The sequence below is a fragment of the Ursus americanus genome, chromosome 28, assembly GCF_024610735.1.
Source record: "Ursus americanus isolate L20-20 chromosome 28, mUrsAme1.1.p, whole genome shotgun sequence".
Lineage (NCBI taxonomy): Eukaryota > Metazoa > Chordata > Mammalia > Carnivora > Ursidae > Ursus > Ursus americanus.
This window is the reverse complement of record NC_142154.1, coordinates 38,010,780-38,030,218: the sequence shown is the minus strand read 5'-3', so window position 1 is coordinate 38,030,218 and position 19,439 is coordinate 38,010,780. Positions and strand designations below refer to the sequence as shown.

At 36.8% G+C, this 19,439-nt stretch overlaps 1 protein-coding gene and 1 non-coding gene across 15 annotated transcripts in view; one reads left to right on the top strand and one right to left on the bottom strand.

The window, feature by feature from the left end:
• CSNK1G1 (casein kinase 1 gamma 1) overlaps positions 1 to 19,439 on the bottom strand; it is a 168,863-nt gene that overhangs the window by 85,884 nt on the left and 63,540 nt on the right. For 10 of the 14 annotated variants that reach the window (XR_015722160.1, XM_087856866.1, XM_087856867.1 and 7 more), the window contains exons 2-3: positions 14,940 to 15,339; positions 9,070 to 9,114 (exon numbers count right to left, since the gene is read on the bottom strand). Coding sequence is in view for 13 of the 14 variants with exons in the window: in XM_087856866.1 (XP_087712992.1) it covers positions 9,070 to 9,114; positions 14,940 to 15,120 (226 nt within the window). In the remaining variant the exon portion in view is untranslated. The remainder of the gene's footprint in view (positions 1 to 9,069; positions 9,115 to 14,939; positions 15,340 to 19,439) is intronic. The other 4 variants (XM_045810754.2, XM_045810755.2, XM_087856869.1 and 1 more) reach the window with 1 other exon arrangement.
• Positions 2,527 to 2,629, top strand: LOC123800890 (U6 spliceosomal RNA). Its single transcript, XR_006782041.1, has one exon. It is a non-coding gene; the product is annotated as a U6 spliceosomal RNA (small nuclear RNA).

Below are 19,439 nucleotides of genomic sequence, written 5' to 3'. Positions count from 1 at the left end.
CACTCATATGTGGAATTTAAGAAACAAACAAGCAAAGAGAAAGTACGGGGGGAATGAAGAAATAGACTCTTAACTATAGAGAACGGATGGTTACCAGGGGAGGTGGGTGGGGGATGGGTGAAATAGGTGAGGGGGATTAAGGAGTGCACTTGCTGTGGTGAGCACCAGGTGTTGTATGGAAGCATTAATCACTGTATTATACCCCTATAAGTAATATCACACTCCATGTTAACTCTCTGGAATTTAAATAAATACATATATACATGAAAAAAATTCAAATAAAAGCCTTCTGAAAAGTAGTTTCAATGATCTCAATTTGAGTCAGTGATAGGTCTAGCTTCATTGACTTTCCTAAACTACTAAGCACAATTTTATGATCACTCTGTTAGTAAGAAAAAACAGGGGTTTCTAGCAGCTCAAAGTCTGGAATGAGGCTCAGTAGAGTAAGGTAAAAGAGGTTGGGGGAGTATCTTTTATAAAGAGGGTCAAAGAAAGACCCATATACCCCATTTCAAGAAGGTTAGCCTGTGAATACTTACAGAGGCCTAGGCTTTAGTAAGCAAATGTATAAAACTGTCTACAACACAGTGGTAAAACAAAAACAAAAACAAAAAAACTGGAATGAATCATTCCAGAAAGCATGATATTCTGCAGCAGAGAAGTACTGAAGTACTTTCATTTATTATGTAAAATTTTAAAGTTATATAATGATTACCCCATGTAACCTCAGCCAATTTCAGTTAAGTAAATTATTTGGAAGTAAATCCCAGGTATTATATTTTATTAATAAATATTTCATTACGAATTTCTAATAGGTTTGAAGCAATCTTCACAACAGGTAGATTACTTGCTATTTGAAGACCTCTGCAATACAAATGTGGAAAATTAAAAGACCAAATGGAGACCTAGAAACAAGGAGAAGGTTATAGCACCACTCAGACATTTCGGCCATTCAGGAAGAAAAGTCCAGGTGGTCCTTTGAAAAGCATAAGAATTGGGTGAAAAAAAGACAACTATGAATAGAGTTCAAGGTAAACCAACTGACTCTAGAAAAACTAAAACCATGGATTGTCAATGATTTGAACTTGATCATCAGGTAAAAACAGTCTGTTATTAATATTTGTTCTTTTGTTGTTTGTGCTTTTGTTGTCTTATCTAAGAATTCACTGTCAAATCTGAGGGCTTGAAGATTTCACTTTATCTTCTAAGGATTTTATAGTTTGGGTTCTTACATTTAGTTCTTTGATCCATTTTGAGTTAATATCTCTATATGGTATGCGGTACAGTTTCAACTATCCAGTTGTCCTCACACTATTTGTTGAAAAAATTACACTTTCCCCATTGAATGGTCTTGGCACGCTGGTCGAAAAGCAATGGACCACAGATTCATATCTGATTCTCAATTCTGTTCCATTGATCTATTACATCTATTCTAATGCAAGTACCACTGGCAATAGATCACTGTTGCTTTGTAGTAAGTTTTGAAATCAAAAAGTGTGAGCCATTCAACTTGGTTCTTGTTTTTCAATACCGTTTTGGCTCTTCTGCATACCTTGCAACTCCATATGAACTTCAGGATCAGCCTATTAATTTCTACAAAGAAGCCAGCTAGAATTTTGACAGGGATCGTGTTGAACTGGAGATCAATTTGGGGAGTACTACCATCTTTTTTTTTTTTTTTTTTAAGATTTTTATTTATTTATTTGACAGAGAGAGAGACAGCCAGTGAGAGAGGGAACACAAGCAGGGGGAGTGGGAGAGGAAGAAGCAGGCTCCCAGGGGAGGAGCCCGATGTGGGGCTCGATCCCAGGATGCCGGGATCCCGCCCTGAGCTGAAGGCAGATGCTTAACAACTGAGCCACCCAGGCGCCCCAGAGAGTACTACCATCTTAACAATATTAAGTTTGATCCCTGAATATGAATGTCTTTCCATGTATTTAGGTCTTCTTTAACTTCTTTCAACATTTTATAGTTTTCAGAGTATAAATTCTATACTCATTTTGTTAAATTTATTCTCTTTTGATAGTGTTGTAAATAAAACTGTTTTCTTAACTTCATTTTCAGATTAAACATAGATACCCTTGTTTAATAATAATTTGGACTTCTTCTCTCATGATTCCTAGAAGCATATTATTTCTTTTAATTAGAGGAGTATTAGGGAGCACCTAATACTGAGACTGGGAGGCTCAGTCGGTTAAGCATCTGACTCTTGATTTCAGCTCTGGTCATGATCTCAGGGTTGTGAGATCCAGCCCCACATCAGGCTCCACACTCAGCGCAGAGTCTGCTTGAGATTCTGTCTCTCTCTCCCGCTGACCTTCCCCATGATCACACACTCTCTCTCTCTAATAAACGAATAAAATATATTTTTTAAAAAAGTATTAGTATCTCTTAAACTCGAACTAGGGAACTCTTTTATATAAATGAATTTTCCAGATTAGTGATACTCCTTCAATAAAAGTTAAATAGTAATATCACTTACAATGAAAATGTTTCTGAAGTTTCAGGCTTCATAAGGAGTATCTGGTGCTCATTTTGACGGCACATATACCAGAATTGGAATGATACAAGATTAGCATGATCCCTGTGCAAGGATGACATACAAATCTGTGAAGTGCTCCATATTTTTACAAATTTCCAATTATAAAATAAGTAAGTAATGGGGATGTGATGTACAGCATGGTGACTACAATAAATAATACTGTATTACATATTTATAAGTTGTTCAGAAAGTACAAGTTCTCATCAGAGAAAAAAATTTGTAACTATAAATGACGACAGATGTTAACTGGACTTACTATGATGATCATTCTGCAGTATATACAAAAATATCAAATCATTATGTTGTACATCTGAAACTAATGTTATGTGCCAATTATATCTCAATTAAAATAATTTTTTGATTTATCTATCTTAGAGAGAGAGAGAGAGAGAGAGAGCACACAAGTGAGGAGGGGGCAGAGGGAGAAGGAGAGACAGAATCTCAAGCAGACTCCCCAATGAACACGGAGCCCAAAATGGGCCTTGATCTCACAACCCATGAGACTATGACCTGAGGCGCAATCAAGTGTCAGTTGCTTAACCAACTGAGCCACCCAGGCGCCCCTAAAAAATTTTTTTTAAAGACAGAATATCTGATTTTTTTTTTTTATGAATCTGGTCAAGATGAATAATAGTTATATTACATCACTTTAGTGACATCCTTAAAGGTTAATGAAGTATATAAGACTATTCTGCCTAGACTGCTCTGTTCTGTGTACTCTGTCCCCTCCCTTGCTATCAGTTGGCTAGTGATTACTTTTTGATATATGTAATACCCTTCTCCTGGGTTTCTACTCTATGGGAGACTAAGAAAATAAACTTGTTAAAAATGCATATAAAATATGAAGACAGAAGCTTTAAAGAAAAGACTGCAGTTCTAAAATACAGAAACTTATGGGTACATAGATCCTAAGATATCTATTTTGGCTGCTAAGACATTTTAAAATTTTTACTGTTGTTTTGGTTTGTTTGCTAGTCTTCAGCTTTGTTCCAGAGTGCTAGAACTTGTTAAGAAAAATGATATCATATGTAGCTTTACTATAACATGGCTAAAAATTTCAGGAAATATAATTTATAATTCTAATTTAATATGCTCTACATAAATTTTTGTGAAAAAAATACTCGAATATTCTGAAAATTTAGATATTTTAGAGTATCTGTAGAAAATTGCACTTGTATCATTGCTATATAAATTTCCTGCCTAATATATATAAAACAAAACTAATTTTATCCAGTAAGCTATAGAGGATGATGTTACATTTCCGATAATCTATCTTTATGAAAATGTTTGTGTTATTTACTTATAATAATAATAAAATCTACAATTAACCAGAAGCCCAATTATATGGTAACAGTAATGGTAATCCACTTGATGAAAAAGAATATAGCTATTAAACTTGTAATCATGAAAATCACCTTAGCAATTTAGTAAATAAACAAGCAGAATCCCAAAGCATATTCAACTTTGTTTAACCAAAGTGCATATATATGTATGTGAGTATATACATATATGTACATACATATACACATGACAGAACACAGACTTCACTTTAATTTTCTGTGATGTTACAATTCTGTCTACCAAAACAAACAAAAACAATGCAAAGCTACTTTCATGAACTGGAATTTCTGGATGTTCAAATCCAAACCATCTAGTTATTAGATTTTTTAAAATTATCATTTAGATTGATGAATCTCTGAAGTAGTTTATAAAATAAAGATAAATAGAAAAAGAAGCATTACAACCTCAAAAAGACATGTTAACTTTTAGTTTCATGGCATAAGCATTAGCCTAAACTACCTAGAAGAGCCCTTTACTCATAGGAATACAGAATTACTTGAAATCACAACGCATTTACTGTTGAAGCAAAATCATCCAAACTTGAGAAACTCCCACTGTTATTCTTTACATACCAGTACCACTGGATAAAAAAAGACTGTTCTGGGGTGCCTGGATGGCTCATTTGGTTAAGCGTCCAACTTTCAATTTCAGCTCAGGTCATGATCTCAGTGTCATGGATCAAGACCCACATTGGGTTCCGTGCTCAGCACAAAATGTGCTTGTCCCCCACCCTCCCCTCACTTGTGCTCTCTCTCTTTTGCTCATTCTCTCTCTCCCAAATAAATAAATAAATAAATAAAATCTTGGGGGAAAAAATACAAAGAATTAAATACCTTTCAATTTTTTAAGAAAAATTATACTTTTTTGTGGGAAGGGGGAATGAGATCAGAAGTTCCAATTACTGGGGAGCCTGGGTGGCTCAGTCGTTAAGCGTCTGCCTTTGGCTTAGGGCGTGATCCCAGCATTCTGGGATTGAGCCCCACATCGGGCTCCCTGCTCTGCTGGGAGCCTGCTTCTTCCTCTCCCACTCCCCCTGCTTGTGTTCCCTCTCTCGCTGGCTGTCTGTATCTCTGTAGAATAAATAAATAAAATCTTAAAAAAAAAAAAGAAAGAAGTTCCAATTATTAATTTATGCTCTCTGGCAAGAGGAAAAGATGACATGTGATGACTTTCCAGGTTTTTTTGCTACCTACAGAATAAAGTGCAAAATCTGCATCATGGCCCACACCTAGTCAAGAACGGACTGCTGACATCTCTAGCCTCACTTCCCCCACTGTACCTTATTCAAATAAAAAAGCTCAGGGCAGAATAAGGTACAATGTTTATAATATCCTCCTCCAGTTTGATTTTACTCTAAATTCTAAAATATATGCTTTGCAAAATTAAAAATAAATAAAAATAATAAATAATTAATTAGCCGATGCTTTCCCTCCTCACCTCCCAGAAAATCCCTGAAGATTAAAGTTGGCAATGGTCCACTAAAGAAACTAAATAATGGTACTTAAAGAAAAGATTTTTGGCTGTCATTTTATACTTTATATTTCTTTTCCTAGTAATAGTTAATGGTACTCGATGCCATGACTCTCGTCTTTGGGATGAGATATTTATTCCATACACTTTTAACTTTTTTCTCTCACATGGTATTTTAACCATACACTTAAGTGACAGGTGGTGAGATTACATGGTATAGAATGGAAATAATCTGTTTGGGATGTCCTAGTTCTGAGCTCTGGTTTCAACTCTGTGGCAAACTAGTTTATTTTACCTTGTCCAAAGCATTTAGTCTCTAATCTCTGCCACCTTTAAAATGATGAAGGTTGGACCAGGCAATGCCAAGGTTCCTCACAGGACTAAAACTTCAGTAACTCTTACTTTTGTTGGTCTGGACTTTATACAGCATTAGTGATGACAACATCCACCAACAAATGCTCTGGGTTGATGGTGGTTAAAACAACTACAAATCTACTTAACTATCTCAGCAGGTAGCTCACATTTTTATATGTCACTAGAATATCTCAAAAGTCTGTCAAATAAATGCCTTGCTGAGTAAAAATGTATAACACAGAGATACCTGGCTTACAACGGTAGCTAAAAAAGACGCATTTAGCTCCATTCTTCTCCAAAACCCCACTGAAATGATCAAAAAAAGAAAAGAAAAGAAGGGGAAAGGAAAGGAAAGGAAAGGAAAGGAAAGGAAAGGAAAGGAAAGGAAAGGAAAGGAAAGGAAAGGAAAGGAAGAGAAAGTAGGTGAGAAAACAGCGGACTAGAGATGTCAACCTTCAGAAGTAGTGAACAGACAAGACCTGAGAAAGCTATCATATACCACAGAGGAGGAATCTTAATGCTAAGATTGCCTAATAATATTGATAGAAAGTTTACAATTCCGTTGGAAACTTGAGAAGAATTAATGAAAGATATGTGGATAACTGAGAAAATTCTTTAAAAATCAAGTATCAGTAATTCTTAATCTGAGGGAAGGGGGATAGGGATGTACGAGAAAGAAGATATAATAACAGTGCTCTCATAGCTCAGCTGCGAACAATATTTTCATAACCATAACACTGTAAATGTAGAAAAATAATTTAAGCAAAAAGTATAACTTAAGTATTATCGGGAGAATGTGGGGAGTGATTGGGATCGTGTATACCAGAAAAATAAAAAACAATCTTTAATAACACTTAGAAGGAAGCAAGTATCTAGAAGATGTTGTTAAAAGAGTTGAAATGCTTTCCTGTGGAGATCAGGATTTTACAACCTATACCATCTGATCGTTTTCATTAAAATTAGATTATAAAAGGGGCGCCTGGCTGACTCAGTTGGTAGAATGTGTGACTCTTGATCTCAGGGTTGTAGAGTTTGAGCCCCACATTGGGTGTAGAGATTACTTAAAAAATGAATTTAATTTAGTAACCCCAACTCAGGAAAAAACTGGATTAATTTAGCATGATCTGCTAGATTAACTGAGAGTCCACTATGACTGGCAGTAGGCCCCACTTCCTTTAGATAAAAACTTTGGACAAGTCTAAGTTCAGACGATTTTCTCCTTAGGATGCATGATGGCATCACGTATATATTGATTCTGAACTCTCCTCATAATCAAATCCAAAATCGTCTTCGCTTCATAGTCCTGCTCACACAATTCCAGATTGGTTTTGGCAATCCTGGAAACTTCACCATAGAAATTCTCCTGATAAACTTGCCAAGATGCATAATCCCTCAAGAATCCTATCTGTGACACTTCTAAAACTGCCGTATTAACGTGATGCAGTCTGTGTGTCAGCAACTGTGGCTGAAGTGCTTGACTCCTACCATTTTTTGATGGACTATGCTGACAAAAAAAAAAATCTTCCTCAAGATCTGTTAAAGCTGTTTAACCTCAACAACCTCTGGTTGGGTTAGAACCAAAAGGGTGTAATTCCAAAAGAAATTTAAACTATGATACTACTAAGAACAAGAATTTTATACTTCCTCAAGAAAATTAAAATGACTTATTTCGGGAATCTTAATTCTAAATTAAATCCCTCCAAAACATACTGCGGAAGCAAAACAAAGGATGTAATCTGTTGCACACCTGTGAAGTGGGACCATAAACCTCCCTTTCTGAGGGGGGGAAATATTTTGTCAGATCTACAGCTTACTTTGACTGGTACAAGCACAGACACACACTCACACACTCACACCATACACAAATGTACACACACATCTTCAAAGATATAAAGCATATGGGACAAAATATTAACAACTGATAAATCTAGGTAATAGTATATTATGGATAATCACCATCTTATTCTTTTCACTTTTTAGTAAAAATTTGAAAATCATCTTCATTCAAGGTTGGGAAAAATTAAAACAAAAGTTTAAACAATATTTGTATTATGTATATAAAGGGTCACTATGTATCAACCACTGTATTAGGTGATGATATACATTATCTGAATTTTATCTGCACAACAAATCTGTAAAGTAGGTATCATTACTCCCATCTTAAAGAGGGGGGAAAAAGAACTCAGAAAGGCAATATGACTCCAGGCCTCTTACTTTTAACCATTTGGGAGAGAGAGTAATGAGAAGACTTATAAACTTGTTTTAGTTTGTTCCATCTGAAGACCCTAGAAGTTTGCAAATGTATAGGAAAACCTTAACAATGCTATCAAAGCACAATACATCTGTTTCTGTTTCACTGGCTGGCATAGTTTTTGGCTGATACGGACTTAGTTCTTCATGTTCCAAATGGTAAGATTTACTAAGAAACTATGAATAAAAAAGTAACATTTCATTTTACAATGCCTTCATTGTAGACACTTTTAAATTTTATCTTAAGCCTATATTCTTTCAGATGAATGATTTTCAAAATTTTTTAACACAGCAGAGGGGCACCTAGGTCAGCACAGTTGGTTAAGTGTCTAACTCTTGGTTTCGGCTCAGGTCATGATGTGGGCATTGTGGGATAGAGCCCGTGTGGGACTCTGTGCTTAAGACTCCGTCTCCCTCTCCCTCTGCCCCCCACCCTCCGCTCGCAAGCACGCTCTCTCTCAAATAAATAAGTACAATCTTAAGAAATTTTAACTCAGCAGACTGGTATCTTTTAAACAAAATCTTACTGAAAACTCAGTATATAGGTGAGAGTCCTGTCTCCTCATTCTTCCTTTCCCATTATCTCACAGTGGGAAATAAGCGCTCTAAGACCTTGTGGGACACAATATGAAACCAAGGGCTTTAGAAAATATGCATCTGTAAACTATTAATGATCACAACTGCCAAACACAGAACTGGCTGGTAAAAGCTGAAGTTACAAATTCCAATTTAAGTTCATTAGTGATAGATAAGTAATTCAGGTAAGGAAAGAACAATATGCAGAGATGTTGTCATGTACACCCTACTCTAGTCACAGAATATGTATCTTATTTTAGAAGCCAGGGAGGAGGGTGTCAAAGCACAAGTTGCTACCCTTGGCCAATTTCCCTTTGTCAAAAACATCCTTCTGTGCTAACGTACTTTTGCGTATTTCATCAGATACCAAAGATGAAAAAGAACAAAAAAGTGAATTCTTTGTGCCTCCATTTTCTTATTTGCAAGTAAAAAGATTCTCTAACAATGTCCTATTTCACGAGGATAATATGAAGATTATTAAAATTGTATGCAAGACTGTCTAGTCTAAAGGGTCTTCCGTTAACATAGGTACATACCTATTAGGAATGGGAAAGAAATCTCATCTACTTTAACTCTTGCACCTAAGAAGAAAAACAAGCCATTATTTGTAGACTACATTAAATAAAGACAACATTTTCTTAATTCTGGAGGAATAAAATCATTCACATCTTAATGTTTACATGATTCTTTCCAGGCCTGATTCAGCAGAATACTCAAAATTAAAAAAAAAAAAAGTCCTCAAAATAGCCCCCATGTTTCTCAATTAATAAAAAACAACTTGCACATCTATTTCCACTCCATTGTATCCTTCAACCTTTTATTCACAATCATCCTTCATCAAAATTTCTTTCTCAAATCTTCAAAATTCCCTTATCTATCGAGGCAATACGTGCAGGTAAGACTCCACAGAAATAATCTTTCCATTGAGAAACAGGCAAAGGCCATAAAGAAGCAACTCTTAAAAGAAGAAATATAAATCAATGTATAAAGACACTTAACTTTACCCATGAACCTATACACATTTAATAAGACACCATTTTACCCTTTCAGACTAGCAAAGATCAAAAGATTCTAAATAACGTTTAAGGTTTTTGAAGGGGTAGGGAAAGAACCACCCACGCACACACATGCACACACAGGCAGAAAGTAAAGAGAAACCATCTTTCTAGGGGGCAAATTTCCAATATGTAACAAAATCACAAATATGTATACTCTTTGACTCAGAGTGTACATTTCCCAGATTTATCCTAAGAAAATAATCAACCAAGTTTGTACTACAAGGATGTACTACAGGCATCTATTAGGATGCTAAGTACAGTATCATTTATAATATGAAAAAACAGAAACAATTTATATGTATATATAAATTGGCTAAACTACAGAATAACTACAGACATTAAAAATGAATGATCTAGGGGCGCCTGGATGGCTCAGTTGGTTAAGCATCTGGCTCTTGGTTCCGGCTCAGGTCATGAGGGTCGTGAGATGGAGCCAATATAGGGCTTCGCGCTGGGCATGCAGCTTGCTTAAGATTCTCTCTCTCTCTCTCTCTCTGCTCCCCTGCCATCTCGCGTGTCATTAGCACTCTCTCTCTCAAAAAAGAATGACATATATATATATATATATATATATATTTTTTTTAAGATTTTTAGTTATTTATTTGACAGAGAGAGAGACAGACACAGAGAGAACACAAGCAGGGGGAGCAGCAGAGGGAGAGGGAGAAGCAGGCTCTCCGCTGAGCAGGGAGCTGGATGTGGGGCTCAATCCCAGGACCCTGGGATCATGAGCTGAGCCAAAGGGAGATGCTTAACCAACTGAACCATCCAGATGCCCCAAGAATGATCTATATTTAAATTGAAAAAAGAAATCCATGCTATATTAAGTGATAAAAACACGTTCATTGTACAATTTGATTACATTTCTAAAATATGTCCTGATATACATTCTAGAAAATTAAATTAATTATATAAAATTAGTGGTTATCTCTGGAGAAATCTTTTTTTTTTTAAGATTTTATTTTTAAGTAATCTCTACACCCAACGTGGGGCTTGAACTCACAACCCTGAGATCAAGAGTTGCATGCTCCACCAACCGAGCCAGCCAAACACCCCTGGAGAAACTTCTAAAGTAAATTTAAAAAGCACTCTTCTGACTTTTCAAGCTCTTCTCTACTCTTCAAGCCCTTCCTCTTTCAGCATCCCTTAAATGCACCTTCTCCCACTCATACAAACTCCATAAAGTATCATCTCACCATCCGTGGCTGTGTCCATTAATACCCACATGGTGATGATCTCCTAATCCCTACCTCAAGCCTAAACTTTTCTAAGTCTCAGATTCACTTTTTTGCATATGTGCTGTGCACTCCTCAAAGTTAACATATTAACAAATTCTATCTACCTGCCTTTCCTACCACCTACTCTAGTCCTGTATTTCCTATTTCCACTAAATAATCATTCACTTGTTCTCTCCAAACTCAGTCATCTTTGAAAGCTTCCCCTCAAATATCTGGTGGTTAAATCCTCCCTTCAATCTACTTCTGAAATTTCTCCCTAATTCATCCCTTCCTCTTCATCTCACTGCCATTTTCAGAGCTAAGTGCTAAGGCAGGTCTGGCCATTTCTGACTAAGACTATAAAGCCAAACAAACATTTCTTAAGTACCCATTAACATTTCTTAAATACACATTATATGCCATACACAGTGAAAGGAGCTGAGAAGATAAAGATTGATGAAGCGAAGTACTACCAGCAAGCTAATCTTGAGGCAGAGAGATAGGGGAGGATAATACATTGTGACAAGCTCTACAATTAGAGCAAAATCCACAAGATGTCAATCTCTTCCTTATCTGATCTAATCTTATAACCACCTGAATTATCTTTCTATCTAGAATACAAACCAGATCATGTCACTCTTCTGTTATAAAACCCTTGATGATTCTACTCCACTGCCCACAGGATAAAGTCCAAATGCTTTAGTACCCTCCAAGCACTTCACAATCTGGCCCCAATATGCCTAATAGAGTCATCTATTACTTTTTTTATTTCACATCCATTATCGCGGTCATGTATAACTAGTTGCTATTCTGATAATGTTTCGTGCTCCTACCACTTTGGAGAGCCCTTCTTCCTTATGCCCATCAGTGGAAGTCTTGTCCTACTCTCAAATAATACTTCCTTTCCGAAACCTTCATTAACTTCTGCCAAAGCAGTTTTTAATATAATCTAATACTTATCACTTATTATAATTTTTTTTCTTTCTACTGTAAGATAGATTCTTAAGGACAGAAACTACATTTTGTTATTCTATCTTTCCCAAAGTCTAGTAAGACAGTAATTATTCAAGAAATGTTTGTTAAGGGGCACCTGGGTGGCTCAGTCAGTCAAGCATCCACCTTCGGCTCAGGACAGGTCCTGGGATGGAGCCCCATATTGGGCTCCCTGCTCAGCGGGGAGCCTGCTTCCCCCTCTCCCCCCTGCTCATGCTCTCTCACTCTCTCTCAAATACATAATAAATAAAACCTTTAAAAAAAAAAAGAAAAGTTTGTTAAATGGATGATGGGGTAGAAATAGGTTTGCAGAGAACCAAAATGTACGGACATTGCATTATTTTCTTTGCTTATCTATCTAGAATCCAGAGGTCTACCTAAATCCAGTGGTACTAAGGCCACTACCCATCACCACCCCCACATACCAGGAGCCTGAAGGAGGCTATGTTTTTCTCTCTCTCTTCCTATTCATTTAGCTAGCTATTCTCTCTCTCTTCCTATTCATTTAGCTAGCTATCCATCCATCCATCCATCCATCCATCCATCCATCCATCCATCCATCCCACTGATTAACAACAGTAAATAACACAGAATCCTCATCACTAAAGGAGGTTATATTCAGGTAAGGAGAGACAATTAACAGGTAAACAAACACAAATAAATCATTTCAGGTAGTGATCAATGTGGTGACTAAAATAAAGTGTTTCATAGCATAGAATGTAGCTAGGGAGGGGGTGCCGGGGTGGCGCAGTTGTTAAGCGTCTGTCTTCGGCTCAGGGCGTGATCCCAGTGTTCTGGGATCGAGCCCCACATCAGGCTTCTCCACTGGGAGCCTGCTTCTTCCTCTCCCACTCCCCCTGCTTGTGTTCCCTCTCTCACTGGCTGTCTCTCTCTGTCAAATAAATAAAATCTTAAAAAAAAAAAAAAGAATATAGCTAGGGAGAAATGTGCCATTTTAAATGGAGGTGGGGGAGAAATCACTAAGTTTCTCTGAGAAGGTAACAAAAGGTAAAGCCTGAAGGATGAGAAGCAACCACCTAAGTAAAATTTGGGGGAAGAATTCTGCAGTAGAAGGAACTTTAAGTCCAAAAGCTCTGACGCAGAAATACATCTGGCTATTTAAAGGGCAGAGAGACAGCATGGCTAGAGAAAGAAATGAATGTGGAGAAGAAAGCATGGCCTTGTAGGTTGTAGCCTTGGTGAAGGCCCATCTGCACTTGCCTTGAGTTTGGAATTTCTAGTTTATACCTTCTGTTGTCTGCACAATCTCCTACCTACTATTGTCACAGCCACAGAGCAGTAGAATGGAGTATATAGCATACCCTGTTGTTAGGAAGATGTCAAATGATTCTGGAAGTACCTTTTCTGGTTTCCGTTGATAAAAAGTAGTCCTAGATACAATGTCATGACAATATCGTCCCAAGGCTAATGAAAATCTGATAAGCACACAAGACTAAATCCACTTCAAAAGAAAGACAAGTCTTTCTACTGACTAAAAGGCAAGCCAAAATGAGAACTACCAAAATTATCCTAAGTTCTTTTAAAGAAATAAAACACAACACACTACTACTCTGAAATACATATGGGCTACAAATTTATACTTTTAACTCAGTAAGTTTTTCTATTCCCACGTAAACTTACAGATCATCTAATACTAATCTAGACTTAAGTAATTAAATAAGACAGATTTCCAGTTTTCACTGACTGAAGTTGTTCTTTACCTTTAGAGAAATCAAACAATTTTATGATGTTCTGAGAAAACAAGAATTTATATGCAAACTTACTCTCAGTAGTATTTCTGTGGATGTTTATGTCATAATCTATTTAATTCAAGTTACTACTGTGATGTTAGAGCAAAGTCAATCCATTACATAAATGAATATTCACAAAACTAGCTGCTAAAACAATTCAGTAGTTGCTGGGAACTCAAGCAGTGTGAAATTACACATCTTACTCCTATTCTCAGTAGCATCTGCTAGATTTGCTAACTCGAACATCGCTAAATATAAAGAGCCTTCCATTACACTAGTCAGGTCTTAAAATTCCAGGCTGCTGGCCTTCTACCAGTAAAAATAAATTCATACTCAGCATCCTTAAATTCAACTGTGCACCCAGTGATCTCTCACTAGGGTAGTGATGCTTCCCTGATTCTTTCTATGGGGGACCAGAGATAACATTTTTTTCTTTCTTCTTTTGCAGATCAGAAGTAGCAGAGGTGACAAACAAGAATCATCTTACCCTCCCACACTCCTGTTCCGCCAAGGGCCAGAGTCTCTTACAATGGGTCTTCAAAATAACCTATGCCCATAACAGCTATGGAGAAAAAACAAACACTTTAGCCTAAAAGGGAACCTCTTCACATTCTCCAAGCTGATGTCCAAGTTCATAGAAGATCTTTTTTATCTTCCCACTTCATCCAAGGAGGGCCATTAAAAAATGTATAAATACCTACTGTATCTTTTTCCCAATTTCACATCTTCGTACTGGTTGGTTTTGTTATTTTTCATCATTGTACTCATAAATTCACACTTTAAATTTAAAAACCCATTTCCTTGGTTGGGAAATAAAATCACATAATTTCTCCCTGGAGTTTTAGCTCAATCCTGATGTTGGTATTTCCAGGAAGAAATGCAAACATAGTATCAGTTGGAAAGCCTCTCTGAACAGGATGTATGTCTTTACAGACTAAGTCGGTATTACTCAATAAGGATTTACCCCTTATCAGGGGTAGAGTCTGAATTAAAGCAAGGCTTTACTCCTTTCTCAGAGTGTGCTTCAAGGACCAACAACATGTAGGTCACCTGCAGTTTGTTAAAAAGAATTTAGGGCTCTACCTCTCAGACCAACTAAATCAGAATTTTCATTTTATTGATATCTGTATGCAGCTCTCCCTACATCATAAAATCTCAAAATTGGTGGTAAATTTAAAAGCCTATCATACACAAACAGAGATGAACCTTGGATACAATTATAACTTATAATAACTATAGTCCCCTTCACAAATTCTTTAGTTCTTATGATAACAAGTCCTCCTTAAGGTAATTTCTCATGAAATTATAACTGCTTGTCTTAAAACACACCAAAGCTAATTATAGCTGTTGCTGTTGTTGGAAGCCACTGATATAACCAAGTCCTTACCTAATCTGAGCTCTCCGAAGTTCCCACACCCTATCTTCTTGCCAACCCTGAAGTTGGGTCCCACCATAAGAACCCCAGAGGATGTTGAGGTGCCAGACGGTCGGGGACAGTGTGTACTCCTTTGTGCCATGGGTTTAGTTGTCCGTTGTCTTTCATCCTTCTCCCTACTAGGATGGTCCATGATCCTACACGACAGAGTCTCTGCACGAGTAGCCTCAGTCCGTATACCTCTCTTCAATACAAAAGTACGTCCAAATAAACCGTAGTCAGAGAAAAGCAAGGAGATCTTTTGGCACCATATTTATGTTTCTAATGTATCTCCAGGAGATGAAAAATCATTGATTTGTTCTTGTAGGACATGTAGTCTCTGGATCTCAAGCATAGGAAGGTATTTTGTAACCTAGGTAAAAATCAAGAAAACATAACAGTTAAAAATTAAATTTTAAAACAAATTCAGAAAGTTACCACTAATTAGAATGGATCCTATCCAAAAATGAACAAAATGGATAGCTTCCTGAAATGGGTTTTGGTTTTATATTCTCCAACAGTTTAACCATCTGGACTAGTTATTCATCTGGTAACATAAGCTCAGTAGGCTGCAGACCATGGCAGCGAAGGGAACACGCAAGCCTTTAATAATATAAAATGCTGTCTTTGGGGCGCCTAGGTGGCTCGGTCAGTTAAGCATCCAACTCTTGATCTCAGGGTCATGAGTTCAAGTCCTGTGTTGGCCTCCACACTGGGTGTGGAGGCTACTTACATATATACATACATAAATTAATGCTATCTTCTAGTACTGTACATATGACCCACAAGAAAGCTATTTGCTCCCTTTTTCATCACTGGACAACAGAAAGATACAGTGTGGTTAAGTCCAGTTAAATAAACTGAGGACAACTCTTCCTTCAACTTGGTACAGAACCTATCATAAATGAAGTTACTTACCATCCCCCCTCCTCCATCCCCACCATTTATCAAGCACTGACAGCAACAACACAACCCAAAACTAGTTACTGATGACACAGGCTACTTCTATAAGGGACTTCCCAAAACCCTAGTGGTACTAAGCAGCCCTAGACTAAAGCTTTGCAATTCTATCTAATATCCTCCAATTATCTTTGTTGTTTACTAAAAGTCCTTCAAACAGTATTATTAAGAGAAGGGGGAAAAAACTTACAATGTCTTAGATAGTTCTGTCTTAACTGGTGTAAGTACGTGTCTATGAGAAATTGTCAGGCTATACTTTCTTCCCTTATCTTATAATTTCTTTGAAGACAGGAAAAAGATGGATCTTAGCCTACTAAGACAATTCTGAGCATTCAACTAACTCCCAAATTTTCAAAAATTATCACTAGCGCAATAGTTTCATTTATAAGATTTGGGAAACTGTACTACCTTATCTACGGCTCTTCATATTTTTCATGTGTTCACTCTAACAGATGGAGGTTATTTTTATAATGCTTGTCATTAACTTTCTCCATTGCGCTTACACTCATGAAACATTAGGTGGAGTAATCACGTACAGCCCTCATTATCCATGTATACTTGCATGTATGTATTAGAAAAACATACAGTACTTGCCAGGTTAGAACCCTGCAGAAAGTCAAAAAAACGTGTTCAGCTGGGAAAAGGATGTTTTTAACACCTGCTTGTAGCCCAGAAGAATCATTTTACCTCCCACAAACATGGAAAAAACTTACATTTAAGATACCAATTTTCTAATCTATGCATGCAACATGAGCATGGTCTAATCTGTAATTATGAAAGATGAATAATATTTAATACTACTTTTATATGCACCTCTCGTTTAAGAAATCAAACTAACTGAACAATTAAATTTTTCAAAATCCTATTTCTTTATCACCACCCACTGCTCAAAACTATTTTCTACTTCCTAACTGCAAACTCTTTAGTTCGTCATTTGAGTCCCTTCAATATTAAACTCCCTATTTAAATTCTTATATTAAAAGTTACCACATAAACACAAGGAGCATCCATTCTTAGCCCTTATACCTAGAATGGCCTCTTCTGTCTTAAAGGGCTGACTCACATCCTGTGTCCTTTGTGAAACTTTTATAACCAATTCAACATTAACACTTGGAGCACCACTGTGTATACTGTGTATACATTTGCCACTTAATGCACTAGATTATATCGATATGTACTCTAATATTCAATTTTATTATAAGCCTTTGAAGCTAAGGATCTTGTCATATCTCCTTTAGTTTCTTGCATATAATTGGTACCTAATAAATACTGAGTAACAATTATGACGGTCTTGCTTAACAGAAAACAGATTTCCAATGACATAACCAAGTATTTACACAAATTAGTACAAGAGAATCCTGATTAACCCTAAAAACTCTTAGAATTCATCTAGAAAAAAAGCTAGTATTATTTCACTTCATTAGTGTTAAGACAGGATAGTTAGGATTTCTATTTCACAAAGATATTAAATGATTTATTTTCATTTAGTAGAAGATAACATGAGAAAGTTAGCTCAAGAACCAGGTCAAATGGGGGGTGCCTGGGTGGCTCAGCCGGTTAAGCATCTGCCTTCACCTCAGGTCATGATCCTGGGGTCCTGGGATTGAGTCTCCCATCAGGCTCCCTGCTCCTCGGGGAGTCTGCTTCTCCCTCTGCCTTTCTCCCTCTATCTCTCATGAATAAATAAGTAAAATCTTAAAAAAAAAAAAAAAAAAAGAACCAAGTCAAATAGAACATCCAAGGTAAACATTAAGTTATACTTTGACTTGCAAAGATAGCAGTAAAAGACAAACTATATGATTTGTCCTCTTTTTCTTCTTTACAGTAAAAAAAGGGTAGGGGAATTACACTTTTTTGCACCATACACAAAAATAAACTCAAAATAGACTAAAGATCTAAAGACTTGAAACCAGAGACCTCCTAAAAACAAACAAACAAACAAACAAAACACACACACAGAGGCAGTGAACTTTTGGATATCAGCCTTCAGCACTGTTTTTCTGCATCTGTCTCCTTAGGCAAAGAAAACAAAACCAAAAATAAACTGTTGGGACTAAACTAAAAAGCTTTTGTACAGCAAAGGAAACCATCAATAAAACAAAAAGGCAATCTACTGAATGAGAGAAGATATTTACAAATGATATATCCAATAAGGGTTAGTACCCAAAAAATATGAAGAACTCACACAAATCAATGCCAAAAAAACCAAATAACCTGATTAAAAAATGGGCAGAAAACTTGAATAGACATTTTTCCGTAGAAAGACAAGCAGATATATGAAAAGAGGCTCAATATCACTAATCAGGAAAATACAAATCAAAACCACAATGAGATATCACCTCACACCAGTCAGAATACCTAGTATCAAAAAGACAAGCAACGGGATACTTGGCTGGCTCAGTCAGTACAGCATGCGACTCTTGATCTCAAGGTTGTGAGTTTGAGCCCCACGATCAGTGTAGAGATTATTTAAAAATAAAATCTTGGGGGTGCCTGGGTGGCACAGTGGTTAAGCGTCTGCCTTCGGCTCAGGGCGTGATCCCGGCGTTATGGGATCCAGCCCCACATCAGGCTCCTCCGCTATGAGCCTGCTTCTTCCTCTCCCACTCCCCCTGCTTGTGTTCCCTCTCTCGCTGGCTGCCTCTATCTCTGTCGAATAAATAAATAAAATCTTTAAAAAAAAATAAATCAAATCAAATCAAATCAAATCTTGGGGCACCTGGGTGGCTCAGTTGGTTAAATGTCTGCCTTCGGCTCAGGTCATGATCCTGGGGTCCTGGGATCAAGCCCGTGCCAGGCTCCCTGCTCGTCAGGGAGTTGGCTTCTTCCTCTCCCTCTGCCCCTCCCCCCTGCTTTCTCTCCCTATGTCAAATAAATAAAATCTTTAAAAGAATAAAATAAAATCTTAAAAAAATGATAAGAAATAACAAGTGTTGGCAAGAATGTAGAGAAAAAGAACTCCTTGCATACTGTTGGTGGGAATGTAAATGGGTAGAGCAACTCTGGAAAACAGTATGGAGATTCCTCAAAAAATTAAAAATAGAAATACCATATGGCCCAGTAATTCCACTCCTGGGTATTTACTTGAAGAAAACAAAAACACTAATTCCAAAAGATATATACACCCCTATGTCTACTGTAGCATTATTTACAATAGCTAAGATGTGGAAGCAACCTAGGCTTCCATCGATAGGTGAATGGATAAAGAAGATGGGTGGGTGTGCGTGGTAACGAAATATTAGCCATTAAAAAGAATGGAATCTTGCCAGTTTGTGACAACATGTACGGACCTAGAAGCTATTATACTAAGTGAAATAAGTCAGACAAAGACAAATACCGTAGTATTTCACTTATGTGTGGAATCTAAAAAACAAAACAAATGAAGAAACGAACAAAAAAGAAGATTCATAAATACAGAGAACAAACTGGTGGTTGCCAGAGGGGAGGGGGATTCAGGAAATGAGCGAAATAGGTGAAGGAGATTAAGAGGTACAAACTTCCAGTTATAAAATA